Genomic DNA, 15,387 nt, shown 5'->3' on the forward strand with positions numbered 1-15,387 from the left:
ACTGCACTCCAGTCTGGGCGACCGAGTGAGACTCCAACTCAAAAAATAATAATAAAATAATAATATTTGAACAGATGATTTGCACCTACCAATTTAATGTCCCTTTGTAGTATAAAGATATTTCTTGAGTAATTCCTTCTTCCATATCTCTTTAATAAATACTGTATCTTGATAGGATACAGACAAGGTTTAATATGGTCAGTTAAATTACCTATATGTTTTCTTATCTAGTGTTCCTTATTTTCTTTAGTCTCTGCAATTTCTGCTATATTATCCCTTTCATTAAGCTTCAATTTAAATTAGAAACCCTCTTGAGATAGGGATTTAGCAGGTACATTATTTTCCTTAGTAATTCATAAATCCTTAAGCCTATACCCTGGAGACTCAAGACAATAAAGAATTCTACAAATTAAGGGAAATGAACAGATCCCTCATGAAGTTATAATTAAAAATAAAATTTTAGAGCCAGGCTCGGTGGCTCAGCCTGTAATCCTGCGCCTTGGGAGGCTGAGGTGAGTGGATTGCCTGAGCCCACAGGTTCGAGACCCGCCTGGGCAGCGAGACCTCATCCCTACAATAAATAAAAAATCAGCCGGGCATGGTAGCGGGGGCCTGTAGTTCTGGCCACTCGGAAGGCTGAGGCGGAAGGATCGCTGGAGCCCAGTAGGCGAGGCTGCGGTGGCCGGGAGCAGCCACTGCACTCCAGTCTGGGCGATAGAGTGAGACTCCAACTCAAAAAAATAAATAAATAAAAATTAAAAAAATAAAATTTTAAATGTTTAATATTAAACCTAGTCAGTAAAAAATCCAAAACTGCTTCAATTCCTTAAAATTGGCTAAGACATTGCCTGAGCCCACAGGTTGGAGACCCGCCTGGGCAACTTGGCGAGATCTCATCTCTACAATAAATCAAAAAATTAGCCAGGCGTGGTAGCGCAGGCCTGTAGTTCCAGTTACTTGGAAGGCTGAGGCGGAAGGATCGCTGGAGCCCAGCAGTTCAAGACTGCAGTGGCCGGGAGCGGCCACTGCACTCCAGACTGGGTGACAGAGTGAGACTCCAACTCAAAAAAAAAAAAAAAAAAAAATTGGCTAAGACAAATTCATTCATAGTATTTAGTAACGTAAATTTTTGGTATAAGATAAAGTACAAAGATTTGTAACACAATCTAGGTAAGCACAAAATTAAGTAAGGTGCTACTAAAATATCATCTTGTTCTTTCTCTCAGACATCTATGCTATCATTTTAAAATATTAACAAAAGCAGAATAAGTTATCTCAACAAAATTGTGGGAAAAATTAATATTAATTTTAAAGAGTTAGTGAAACAAAAATCGTAGACAACTGTCATTTTAAAACAGTCTTTTAATTCTAATATTTCTTGCAAGAAATTCAAATGTTTTTATGTATTTTTATCTCAGTATTGAGGACATTTAACAAAGAGTAAATCAGAGCCGGGGAATAAACATGACCTATGTAAGGTTCTTTAGTTTATGAGCAAAATAACTCATTGAGAAATGTGATATTCTTAAGCCTGAGACCACTTTTGCTTAATTATTGATTGCTTGTCAGAATAAAAAACAGTGTGTTAAAGCTATACATTTACAGCTGGGCTCCGTGGCTCAGTCTGTAATCCTGCGCTTTGGGAGGCTGAGGTGAGTGGATTGCCTAAGCCCGCAGGTTCAAGACCCGCCTGGGCAACTTGGCGAGACCTCATCTCTACAATAAATCAAAAAATTAGTGTGGTAGCGCGGGCCTGTAGTTCCAGCTACTTGGAAGGCTGAGGCAGAAGGATCGCTGGAGCCCAGCAGGTCGAGGCTGCGGTGGCCGGGAGTGGCCACTGCACTCCAGTCTGGGTGACAGAGTGAGACTCCAACTCAAAAAAAAAAAAAAAAGCTATACATTTACAAAATGGTGTTACAAATCTTTTATCATTTACTTTGTCGACGTAAATAAGACATATATCAATCCAAACACAAACAATTTGGGGAAACAAATGTTAATCCATATTTGGTTCAGAAATGGACTTTAATAAAACTTCATTTCATCAATCAGTAAAACAAGAAGATAAGTACAAATGTGCCATTCGTCTACAAGGTACCTTTGTTTATGACATCTTTTTTCATTTGTCAGAAAATTATGCAATATGCTGACTTCATTGGAACAAGATACTTTGAGGTCATTTGATGGAAAATTACAGAAATAATTATATAAATCTATGATGGCTATGATGTGAACAGTGTCCCCTTAGATCAGCATTTCTCATTGTACTATAGATATTTTGGATTGGTATTGTGTGTGTGTATGTGTGGGTGGGGGTATTATACTATGTAATGTAAGAAGTTTAGCAGCATCCTGGTCTCTGCCCACTAGATAACAATAAAATCCTCCCCCTGCCTATCACCTTCCCACCCTGCTAAGTTGTGGCTACCTAAAATATCTCTGGACATTGCCAAAAATTCTCTGAGAACAAAACCATTCTCTGCTGAAAACCTCTGTCTTAGATGTAGTGCCCATCTGCAAGTGTGCAACTATATGCAACAGCACTGTTTAGGCACAGATATGTTAAGTGACATACTTATTTAATTTAATCACTTAGCCAGTAATGAGGGATTTGAAATTAGACTGCATAAAATTATATTCCATGTCTTTCCCCACAAATCTGACAGATTCAACCCATTTCCAGGTCTGTTAGAAAATACTACTGTATAATTAAAGTGTTGTAGAGATCTCTCAGTTAATCAATATAAAAGATTAACAACAAACATTAAATACCTTTCTTGCATTTCTTCTGTTAATCAGCTGAACACGTTCTTCTCCAGTGAGACTATTAACATCTAGTTTATTGGGGTTTCTGCAACGATGCCTTTTTTGTTTGGGCCTTCCCTCATGAAGCTGCATTCTCTAAAACAGATAGAAAAAGATATATCTTTAAATTCTTTAAATGTGCAAAACTACTGAAAATATTACAAATGAGTTGATTCAAGTAATTTAATTCTATATTATATGGAAGCATTTACCCCTACTTTAAAACTATTTACATTTTAAGTATTTTAATAAAAAGTATCATGTGAATCTTTTCTTCAAATTATACATTTAAAAAATTATTCAAGGCCATCACAATGATGGCTCTACAGGGTCCTTCTACTGGCTCCTGAAATGAGAAAGACTTTGCTAGTTCTTTCCTTAAATGATCTCAAAATCCATGGTAATCCCAGAATGATATCTGAAAGAGTTACTACTAATGTTGGAGCAGTTTTTTTTACTTTTTCTTCTGATAAGTTTTTCCTGAAACTTATAATGAGAAACTTATCAGACTTTCCCTGTGTTGTGACAATTTATGATTTGTTCTAGTGACTTTCATTTCTCTTTATCTCACAAATTGTTTTTCTCATATCTTCTCATGTAATCCTCACAATACTAAAAGGTAGTATTCTTATTTTACAAATGGGGATATCTTCCTCAAGGTCATATAGCTAGCAAGTGTTAGAGCCAGATTAAGAACTCATGTCTGGTAATAAAAATAAAGACGCATTCCATCAAACCATGCTCCTTATCTCTACAACTGTTAAACTGTTAGCCCTGTTAAAGCAGGGCTTAATGTTTGCAGCTATTTGCAACCAGTCAGCACATTTTCAAGAAACGAATGTGCCAATTCTTCAACTTGGCAGAACATTCCCATCCCAGCTGAGACCTATTCAGCTAACCTTTTCTATTCATTTACTATTACTCCACTCACTCCTCCACATACTCGGTGATATCAGTGCAGTCTCTGTTTTATAAATATGCCTTCAAGTCATATCCTGTTTTAACTATCTTTATAATTCTTCTATAAAACCTAGAACATCCTCCTCTTGTGCTAACCCAGTTAATGCCTACTTATTTTTTTCATCTACCAGTCAAATGCTGTTTTCTTTCTCTTTCCCCAGAAACTTTACTTAGACAGAGTTAATTATTCTTACATCTGTCGCCATGACACTATACATACCTCTATTATAGTATATTCTACACCATGCTATAGTTATTTAGCTATAGAGATACTACAAAAGAGTTTGAGATACAAGAAATCATTAATACAAGAAATCATTAATACAAAGTATCCTTAAGGGAAAGCAGACCAATTATATCTTACATCCTTTAATAAAGCAAATGCTGCCCTTTAAAAATATGTTTTTAAAATCTTTTTTTTTTTGTTTTGAGTCGGAGTCTCACTCTGTTGTCTAGGTTGGAGTATAGTGGCATGCACACGGCTAAGGCGATCCTTCTGCCTCAGCCTTCCAAGTAGCTGGAACCGCAGGCATGCACCACCATGCCCAGCTAATTTTTTGATTTATTGTAGTGATAAGGTCTCGCCAAGTTGCCCAGGCTGGTTTCCAGCTCCTGGGCTCAGGCAATCTTCTCACCTCCACCACCGAAAATGCTGGGATGACAGGTAGGAGTTATCATGCCTGGCTGTTTTAAAACTCTTCTTAATAAAGTTATACAAAACATTTTCATACAAGGCTTATTTGCAGTGAAAATGATGAATGGATATACAAATTTTAAAAGTTAATAAAGACTCTTTTGTAGTGATAAGAAAAAAGTATGAGAATCCATTAGAGCTGAATATAGGTAACAAGAGGGCAAGAACTGTTATACTGTTTCTTGTTATGGCCTCAATCCCTTAAAATAGTAATTAGCACAAATGATTACTCAATAAAAATTTGTTGTACGAATAAATGGATGTTATTTTCTAATATGTTAAGAAATCATGGCCAGGCTCGGTGGCTCAGCCTGTAATCTCAGTGTTTTGGGAGGCTGAGGTGAGTAGATTGCCTGAGCCCGCAGGTTTGAGATCCGCCAGGGCAACTTGGCGAGAGCTTGTCTCTACAATAAATTTTTTAAAAATAGCCAGGCGTGGTGGTGCGCGCCTGTAGTTCCAGCTACTTGAAAGGCTGAGGTGGAAGAATCGCCAGAGCCCAGCAGGTCGAGGCTGCGGTGGCCAGGAGTGGCCACTGCACTCCAGTCTGGGTGACAGAGTGAGACTCCAACTCAAAAAAAAAAAAAGAAATTATACGGTAAAACTCATAATTCTCATTATTTTTAGAAGTGGAGTATTCATTCTGTGATTGCCCACTATATTTAGTGAAAAATCTCCCCCTCATAATTATAACAGCATTATTTGGCATTTATTTATTTTTCAATCAATAAGGAATTAAACAAAAGCTTGAGAATTTGTGGCATCCTTGAGTAAACTAGGACTATGAAGGACATCTAAAAGCCAACACCAAGACTCTCTGTTTCAGACTACCAGGTTGTCTCCTGGTGACAACAGAAGCAATATAAAATACTAGATTTAAATAGGTATATAGTACAGACACAAAGACTATTTTAGGGACTGGAACTTTTGTGATTCCTTTTCATGAAAAACATAATAACAAGGCAATAATCTTTTCTCTGTTAATAAAATAATAATCACTTTACCTTTATATAGCACTTTTTAGTTTTCAAAAGATTTTCAGTTTTCAATAAATATTTTTACAGACTTAGATATCACTCTATGTATCAAAACTTATGTGCTGGGCCAGGCACAGTGGTTCACACCTTTAATCCCAGCACTTTGGGAGACTGAGGTGAGAGGACGGCCTGAGCCTATGGGTCAAGACCAGCCTGGGCAATTTGGTGAGACCTTATCTCTGCAATGCATCAAAAAATTATGTGGGCATGGTGGCACATGCCTGTAGTTCCAGCTACTTGGAAGGCTGAGGAGAAAGGACTGCCCGAGTCTAGCAGGTCGAGGTTGTGGTGGCCATGAGCGGGTCACTGCACTCCAACCTGGGTGACAGAGTGAGACTTCGACACAAAAAAAATGTGCTTATTCCTGGGGATATGAAGGTAACTAGGATGTAATCCTTAAGAAGCCCATAGGGCTGGGCACAGTGGTTCATGCCTGTAATTCCAGCACTTTGGAATGCCAAGGTAGGAGGATTGCTTGAGGCCAGGAGTTAGAGACTAGCCTAGACAATATAGTGAGACCTAGTCTCTACAAAACAAAATAGAACAAAACTAGTTGGGTGTGGTGGTGCTGCCTGTAGTCTCAGCTACTCAGGAAGCTGAGGCAAAAGGATCACCTGAACTCAGGAGGCTGAGGCTGCAGTGAGCTATGATCATGCCCCTGTACTCAAAAAAAAAAGAAAAGAGAAAAGAAAAGCCCACAGGGTAGCAAACAGCTTCACTTAGGTTATCTATTTAATCTTCATAATGGAAACAGAACAGGTCTGCTAACTTCATTATATAGAGGATATATCTTTACTCTTTCACCTTATAACATATACAGAGATATTAAGTGATACTGACACAAAATTTGGTATGTCAGTGTCGACAATATAGTACTGGGAAATCAAATAATATATTTCTATGAGTGAGAAAGCCATATGCCCATAAGACAGTGAGTAGATAATATTTCACAGGATAAAGAGAACGCAAATGAAAAATAATGATTCTCATCTTTTTTTTGGTTTGAGTCAAGGTCTCAATCTGTTGCCCAGGCTGGAGTTCAGTGGTATGATCAAGGCTGACAGCAGCCTTGACCTCCTGGACTCAGGCAATCCTTCTGCTTCAGCCTCCTGAGTAGCAGGGACTACAGGTGTGAGCTACCACACTTGGTTAATTTTTTTATTTTTTATAGAGACAGGGTCTTGCCATGTTGCCCAGGCTGCTCTTGAATTCCTAGCCTCAAGCAATCCTCCCACCTCAGCCTCCCAAAGTACTGGGATCATAGGTGTGAGCCACCACACTAGGGCTGATCTTCATGTTTGACTGAACATAAACTCATTGTGTATCTGGAAAAATAAGAGGCTGTATTTTGGGCCAGGCTCGGTAGCTCAACTTGTAATCACAGCACTTTGGGAGGCCGCAGTAAGTGGACTGCCTGAGCCTATGGGTTAGAGTCCAGCCTGGGCAACTTGGCAAGACCTCATCTCTACAATAAATAAAAAATTAGCTGGGCATGGCAGCACAATGCCTATAGTTCTGGCTATTTGGAAGACTGTGGCGGAAGAATCGCTGCAGCCCAGCAGGTTGATGCTGGGGTGTCCATAAGTGTGCCACTGAACTCCATCCTGGGCAACAGAGTGAGACTCCAACTCAAAAAAAAAAAAAAAAAAAAGAAAAAGAAAAAGAAAAGAAAAAAGCTGTATTCTTACAGCTTGAAAAGACCTTAAGAGTAGTAATTTGGACCCTGGATTTAAGACTTCATTTGCGATGTGGACTTGGACTATTTACTTAAAACTTCAGTACTTTAATTTATTTATGAAACAGTTGCAACAGTGCTGTCCTGAGAAAGTTACTGTTAAATGAGATAATGCATGTTAAATGTAAAAGTATGTAAATATAATGGCAAGGCATGTAGTTAAGTTTTAATAAATATTTACTATGATCATTATTTTACAATAAACTCCTTGAAAGAAAGCATTGAAGATTTATAGAAAAGATTGGAAGTTCTATGTCTAACATAGTACTCTCTCTTAGAAGTGATTTTTATTATTAAATACCTGTTGAATGCAAAATGAAAAAATGAAAAATAACACTGTATTGCATCATGGGAAAGATGGCAATTACTTTTTCTAATTTTCCTAATTTTTAGGCAAAACACATATTTAGTGTAAGTGAATGAGAATTTATGATTCATAATGACAAGTTTGATGAATCCCAGAAATAAAATATACCAAGCTTTTTAAGGTATCACCTACAGGAATAAAAGCTCCTAAATCTTCCACATAACCTGGGTGATCCTTAAGCCATTTTTCCAAATCCTTTCTCTTCGGTGCGTCATCTCCTGCAAGTCTTGTCCCATCTTTAAGATTAATAACTGGAACTGGGCTTTCTGTATCAGGAATTCCTTGAGGTTGAGTAAAGGACAGTGCTGGATTTATCCCCGTGGAAATTGGTGAGGTGGTTACACCTAAAGTAACCTGTAGAAAAACACCAAGTGAAATTTTTATTTCTAAGCTTTATCACTCTAATTTTGGTTCAACAAAGCAATTATTTTTGAACAGAAAAAATTAAGTTTTTGCTTAAAATTATGCTTTATCTTTTAATTCTAAAATTTTAATGAATCTTGGCCAGTGTTGGAGTCTACTGAAATACAATCTAAAATCACACATTGTACTTCTAATTTCCTTATTATTATTCTATAAGATATTCACAAAGCAACATTATGCATACTTACTAGGATTGAATTTTGGACTCAAGGATCAGTAGTTTTAAAGTATTGCTTTACTTACATGATTGGGTGGTTTATTTTTGTTAAAAAAGAGGATGTCAACACCTTCCACGTTCTTCCTTCTTCCTCGCCTTTTTTTGACCATAGGCTGGTTATCTAGTATCACACCATTGGCACCCAGGGTTGATTGAATGGAAGTACCTAATCAAATTAAAAATGCAAAATAAAATAGTGACTAAAAATCTAGTTTTTAAACTGAAAGTAATCACTTTCTTAAATATATGAAAGTGTTACTTATTTTCTAATCCTTAATCAAGAAATTCTTAGACTAAAAATATGACCCCATTTTATCTCTCATTTAAAAACTTGAAGAGCTTTAGGCCTCTTTCAACTTTTCTTCAATTTTTTCCTGATAGTCACATGCCTTCTTTTCCTTCCTCTTTTAAAGGAAGGAGCATGCCATTTTCCAGTTCAAGACAAACTCTTCCCCTTTGTTTGAACCCATTAATTCCTGTATTTGCTAAAAGCTTGTTTTTATTGTTTATATCTGCTTTTTTGTGCCAAAATATCTTTTTCTAAATTAGATTCTTCTAAACTTAAAAATATAGTCTAATTCAAACAAAAAATAACTCTTAAGACCTTTTTCATAGCCCCAAAACATTTGAAAGGTCTGTATTGTGTTTTCTTTTTTTCATGAGCAACTCATTCCTCAATCTCCCCTGGTCCATTTCTACCCCAACTTACTTAAAGTATTTTCTTTGAGGCTACCAATAACTTTTTAGTTGCCAAATTAAAGTGACATTTCTCCTCTTAGTAGACACTAAAAAATATTTGTAAGAGGTATGAATGAAAGTTATATGCATTCATTTTTTTCTAATGAATAGATATTTATTAAGTAGCTATGTTCTAGGCAATATAATGGTTCAAAGATGAATAAGATACTATTCCAATCCTCAAAGAGTACATAATCTTGAATTCTCTTATTAAAAGATAATTTAAAGGTGTGATGTTATTTAAAACACTTTTCATGCTTGTAGTGAGTGCTCTTGGCTGAATCATCTTTAGTTGTTTTCCCTATTACTGGTTGCATTCAAAGAGAAGCCTTTTTGACCTTTTTTTTTTGAGTCAGTCTCACTCTGTCACCCAGGTTGGAGTGCAGTAGCTGCTCACGGCTACCCTGATGTCGACCCCTGGCTCAGGCGATCCTTCAGCCTCAGCCTTCCAAGTAGCCAGAACTATAGGCGCCTGCTACCACACCTGGCTAATTTTTTTAATTTATTGTAGAGACAAGGTCTCACCAAGTTGCCCAGGCTAGCCTTGAACCCCTGGGCTCAGGCAATCATCTCGTCTCGGCCTCCCAAAGCGCTGGGAATACTAGGTTGAGCCACTGTGCCTGGCCAGAAAAATGCATTTTTAATCGTTCAAGATGAATTTATTGAGCAAGACCTGTATATTGCTGAATAAAGTGTTGACGTTTACCAATTATTTGTTTTAATTATATAATACTTTGGCTTATTTCTGAGGGTGATTTTAATAAATAATACCAATTCGTTTTAAACTAGAATCCAAAATGAAAAGTTTAACTTTAAAGTCTGTGTTCTCTTTATCTTGGATGTAACTATAGTATTAAAAATAGCATCTTTCCATTGAATGCCCGTTAAGTGCCAAACACTAAGTTTTACAAATACTATCTTAAATAATCGAAAACAGAACAAAAGCATAGAGGCATTAATAAGCTCATTTTATATACAAGTTCAGAAACATTAAATTACTTGGTCAAAGTCACAATAGCTAGTAAATGACAGAATTCAACCTTGTTTTGTTTGGCCTCTGCCATTCTTTAGCTATTATTACGAGTAGTGTCTGGAATGAGCTCTTTGGTTTTGTGTTTTTTTTTAAATTTTTATTTACTTATTTTTGAATCAGGGTTCACTCTGTTGCCTAGGTGGACAGTGCAGTAGCACCAACACAGCTGCTTGACCTGCTAAACCCAGGCGATCCTTCTGCCCCAACCTCCTGAGTAGCTGGCACTATAGACACATACCACTGAACTTGGCTAATTTTTAAAATTTATTATAGAGACAAAGTCTCACCATGTTGCCTAGGCTGGTCTTGAACTCCAGGGCTCAGGCAATCTGCTTACCTTGGCCTCCCAAAGGGCTGGGATTACAGGCATGAGCCACCATGCCTGGCTAGTTTTGTCTTGTTATCATCTATGCTATTTTACTGTCCTTCATTAATTAAAATTACACTTGCTATCTTTACTCAAGGCTTTCAGATAAAATCTAGGAGGTAATTACATGAAAACAAAAAAGGCACAGACTTTGAAAAATGAAAGATTTTCTTCCCCCCCCATTTTTAATTTAGATAAAGGGGAAAATGAAGAATTTCAATAGCATCTTCTAAACATCTAATTCTAAAACCTGAGTGCCTAATTTTAACATCTGCTTAGCATTTAACTGTTTCTCAAGCTCTTTACTAGCCACTTTATACATGTTGTTTTATATAATCCAACCAACAGTGTCACTTCTCTCCTACTACACACCCCTCATTTCAGAAACAAGAAAAGTAAGGCTAAAAAATGTTAATAGATATCCTAAAAGTCATGTAGGAAGATGGATCCAGAATCTACATTTGCAATTATTAAGATGAATGAGATAAAATGCATAGATAATAATTCTACCTAGCATGAAAATTTGAGATTTAAAATTTTTTGTATAGTTGCAGAATTTGTGATATAATTACTATTGCTATTATTAAAAATCGTACTATTTACCAGAGAATGATTTACAGGCAAGGGCTGAAAAATTCAGCTACAACAGCAATACTTCAGATTATAGAAGAAACAGAAATAGAAGAAATATTTCAGATAATAGAAGTATAAATTTCACTTTATAGTGGAGTTTTTTAATTTATTTTTTATTTTTATTTTTGATTTGGAGCCTCACTCTGTTGCCCAGACTGGAGTGCAGTGGCACACTCCCAGCCACTGCAGTCTCGGCCTACTGGGCTCTGGTGATCCTTCCACCTCAGTCTTCCACGTAGCTGGAACTACAGGCGTGCGCTACCATGCCCAGCTAGTTTTTAATTTATTGTAGAGACGAGGTCTCGCCAGGTTGCCCAGGTGGGTCTCGAATCCACGGGCTCAGGCAATCCACTCACCTCGGCCTCCCAAAGTGCTGGGATTACAGGCTGAGCCACGGAGCCCGGCCTATAGTGGAGTTTTAACGGCAAGTGTAGATGTATTATTAAGCCTTACTTAGGTTGGAAATAAAAGAGCCCATAGCTTATCTTCCCCATCTGTTTCCATTTTCTAGTGAAAAAAAAGCTCTTTAATTACAAAATTGTAAAACATAAAGCATAATTTGGGGGATGTGTACTGCAGTAATACAAGTATGCCTGATTCATTTTGAACTGCAATTCATACTTGTCTGAGAGTCTAGTAATTGGAAAATTACATTAATGGTTAATGAAGTCAGAAGAGACCAAATTGATGCTGATGAAGCATAAAACTAATAATTAAAAAGTGGTAATAGCAGTATTTGGAAACAGTGATCAATTTAAGACAACACTTATAATACAGCACTATTTTTCTAAATTGTAGGAATTCCACATACTGCACATGAAGTAGGAATTTTGAAATTTTTCCAAGTATTGCATAGCAACCAGACTTAGTAGAACACTGAAACAGAATCCTTAGTTCTATGTACAAGGAAGACATAAAGGAAATTCAAGTCACTCATCAACTTTAATTGACAACTAGCATTTTTGGTAGTATGTTGTGGTCTACACATTAAGACTCAAATGATCTTGAGTATTATTCTACAATTCTTAACATTTCACTTTAGGAGAGACACAAATTCAAGCGACAAAGAAAAAACAAAAACAATGTCTGATTTATTTCTCAATGCCTCCAGAGCCCATAGCACATGCCACTGATTAGGTAATTAATAAATATTTGTTGATATAAATTATCAAAAGGATAGAAGAAATAGAGACAGTCCAAAAGGGAAAGTTGATAAATGTTTTTTAAAATTTTAAGATTTGTTGTATAGACATAGGATTAGGTTAATTTGGTGTCGCCTTTAAAGACAGAACTCCAATCACTGAGAAGAACCTAAAGCAGGCAGAATATACTTCCAAATAAGAAATAATTTTCTGACAATTAAAGCTAGCCAACAATAAAAAGGACTATTTAAGGTAGTAAGAACCTCACTCCTGCAAGTATTCCATGTAGATAAAAGATGGTCTCTTAGGAATTAGTCATAGGTAATTCCTGTATCCTGCAAATGCCTTTATTTTAAAGTCTTTAAAGACTTTAGAGTCTCTCTAAAACTTCATTTAAACTTTTACCAATTATAATTAATTTGTGCTTTAAGTTTTTGTTTTAAAATTCAGAATGTACTTTCATAATGAAATGCTGTTTGAACTTTTATCTGTATAAAGAAACTTGACAAAATGATGCTTCCACCCAACTATTCAAGCAAGCACCCAAAATTAAAATGCCCTCTGGGCTTTAGAGTATCATATTAAAGTTCCAATAAATACTAAATTTGAAATTATATTTATTTTTACAGACTAAAAACAGGTCCCAACATTAAAGGAAAATTAATTTTTATTACAAGAATATACAAAAGAGGACATGAAAATGACAGAGAATATTTCATATTAAGACAATTATTTGCATAGTCACCTGACACTGGTATAGATTTTGGAAAATTCACAAGGCTGGTCTCTGAAGCACTCTGAAGCTCCCGAAGTCGAGTGAGGTATTGCTGCTGCCCCAGAGCACCATCTTCACTATCAAATGGTCTTTTCTGAGCAAGCCCTTGCTTCTGAAATGTCAACTTCAAGCCACCTTCCTGTTAAACAAATACCATTATCAAGACAGAAACTGTTTAAAAAATCCTTATTGCAGGATTTTAAGAGAAAATTCTGAGAAAAAAATGAAGTAAAACCCCCAAAATATTAATGAAGTTTTCTTTCATGAATTAATGACTAAAACATTTTAATCAATTTCTATAATGAATACTATATTTTCTATCATAAATTTAAAAAATACAGGTACTCTACATACTTTTCTGAGCAAAACAAAGTTTTTCATATGACTAATACATTGTAACATTTTCAGCTTTAGACAATACAGCTCTATGTACATTACTCATGTAACATTTTGGAGGGCATTACCCATGCTTTAGACACTAAGTAATCAATTAAACTTCAAAAATATTAAAAATGAAACATTACTAATAACAAGCCATGCTAAATGTTTAAATCAGAAAATTACACTAACACACCATTTAAATATTATATAAAAGAATTAAAACAGAAATTGTCACACTGCTTAAGAAAGCATCTTGATCAGAAGAACTATTTTCAGAAGCATAGGGAGAGAAACATACTTAATGACGATCCCTCTAGTAGAATATTCAAGTTTAATAACCTGGATATCAGAAAGAAAAAAATTCGAATACCAGGAAACAAGTATGTGAAGGAAGGAAGAGTAAGAGCAGGCGGCCATTTGCAGGAAAAGCATGCTGCATATCGCAATCGCAATCAGGCCCTAGGGCAATAAAAATACACATACGTCTTTGATTTTCACTGTAAACTCCTTTTCTCGTACATGCTTCTTCACCTTTGACATCTGTGTTGACTGATCATGTTCTTCTTTAACACCGGCACCTGGGGGAGTGGGTACACAGGGCTCACTGTAGTCTGTAGCTGCTCCAGGGCTATCCAGCAGTTTTGTAGTATAGAAAGAAGCCACTGTGTTAGCATCATAATTTCTTCTAGCTGAAGGCCACTTCCCTTTCAGAACTGTTTGACAAATACTGTCCAACCGATTGATCATCACACGATCCTAGAAAACCATGTAACATCAAAGTGTAATTTTAATAATTAGGCCAGACTTTGGAGATCAAGCAGTCCAAGAGCCTTGATGAATTTAACCTTGGTACAACACATATTTATGAGGTATGCACACATACTCTCACATACTTATTACAATACTGTAACAAGTTATTCAAGTACAAATTCCCTTTGGTGAAGTTCAAAAATATATCACCAAGATAGCTTTCCAGGCTGGGCACAGTGGCTCACACCTGTAATCCCGGCACTATGAAAGACTGAGGCGGGAGAATCACTTGAGCCCAGGCATTCGAGACCAGCCTAGGCAACATAGCGAGACCCTGTCTCTACAAAAAAAAAAAAAAAAAAAATAGACAGGCACAGTGGCCCATGCTTGTAGTCCCAGCTACTTGGGAGGATGAGGAGGAAGAATGACCTGGGCCCAGGTCAACATACTATTTAAATATTATGTAGGAGAACCAAAGCAGTTAGAAACTGTCATACTGCATTGAAAGCTTGATCATGCCATTGCACTTCAGCCTGGGTGACAAAGTGAGATCCCCAACTAAAAATAAAAGGAAATAAGCTTCTGTTCCTTTGTTTTTATAATTTCAAAAGTAATACAGGTTCCCAGTAAAAAGTTCAAACATCTCAGAATACACATACATGAGTAGAGAATCATCCATTCCCCCATTTCCCAACTTATTCCTATAGTCTAGACACATAATAGAAGAATTGTATTAATCCAATCTTACCTTCTTCTGCCACTGAATGTACATGTGATTACATGAATTTTTTTTCAAGGTCATAATTAGCTACAGTAAATTTCTTCAAGGGTATTCAGCAAAAAGTACCTATTTTATAAAGAAGCACTCAAGTATTACCTTGAATGTAAGGATTAATTATCTTTTTTTTTTTTTCAGTTGGAGTCTCACTCTGTCGCCCAGACTGGAGTGCAGTGGCCGCTCCCAGCCACCGCAGCCGCGACCTGCTGGGCTCCGGTGATCCTTCCGCCTCAGCCTTCCCAGTAGCCGGAATTACAGGCATGCGCTACCACGCCCGGCTGATTTTTTGATTTACTGTAGAGATGAGGTCTCGCTGCCCAGGCGGGTCTCGAACCCACGGGCTCAGGCAATCCATTCACCTCAGCCTCCCAAAGGCGCGGGATTACAGGCTGAGCCACTGAGCCCGGCTATCTTTCGTTTTAAACATTCTAATGTTATGTGGAGAAGCTACACTTTTAAACAGAAGTAATTTAAGTAATAGTAATAATTTATACTTTTTTTTTTTTTGAGTTGGCGTCTCATTCTGTCACCCAGACTGGAGTGCAGTGGCTGCTC

At 36.7% G+C, this 15,387-nt stretch overlaps 1 protein-coding gene across 5 annotated transcripts in view; it reads right to left on the minus strand.

The window, feature by feature from the left end:
• The window catches only part of CHD9 (chromodomain helicase DNA binding protein 9), a 286,505-nt gene that overhangs the window by 8,339 nt on the left and 262,779 nt on the right, over positions 1-15,387 (minus strand). For 3 of the 5 annotated variants that reach the window (XM_021717459.1, XM_021717462.1, XM_021717463.1), the window contains 5 exons: positions 13,836-14,060; positions 12,894-13,062; positions 8,262-8,401; positions 7,728-7,949; positions 2,773-2,901 (listed from right to left, as the gene is read on the minus strand). In XM_021717459.1, coding sequence (XP_021573134.1) covers positions 2,773-2,901; positions 7,728-7,949; positions 8,262-8,401; positions 12,894-13,062; positions 13,836-14,060 — 885 coding nt within the window. Of the gene's footprint in view, positions 1-2,772; positions 2,902-7,727; positions 7,950-8,261; positions 8,402-12,893; positions 13,063-13,787; positions 14,061-15,387 lie in introns of all 5 variants that reach the window. The other 2 variants (XM_021717461.1, XM_021717460.1) reach the window with 1 other exon arrangement.

The sequence above is a fragment of the Carlito syrichta genome, unplaced genomic scaffold (assembly GCF_000164805.1).
Source record: "Carlito syrichta isolate Samal-C Ts95f unplaced genomic scaffold, Tarsius_syrichta-2.0.1 Scaffold309768, whole genome shotgun sequence".
Lineage (NCBI taxonomy): Eukaryota > Metazoa > Chordata > Mammalia > Primates > Tarsiidae > Carlito > Carlito syrichta.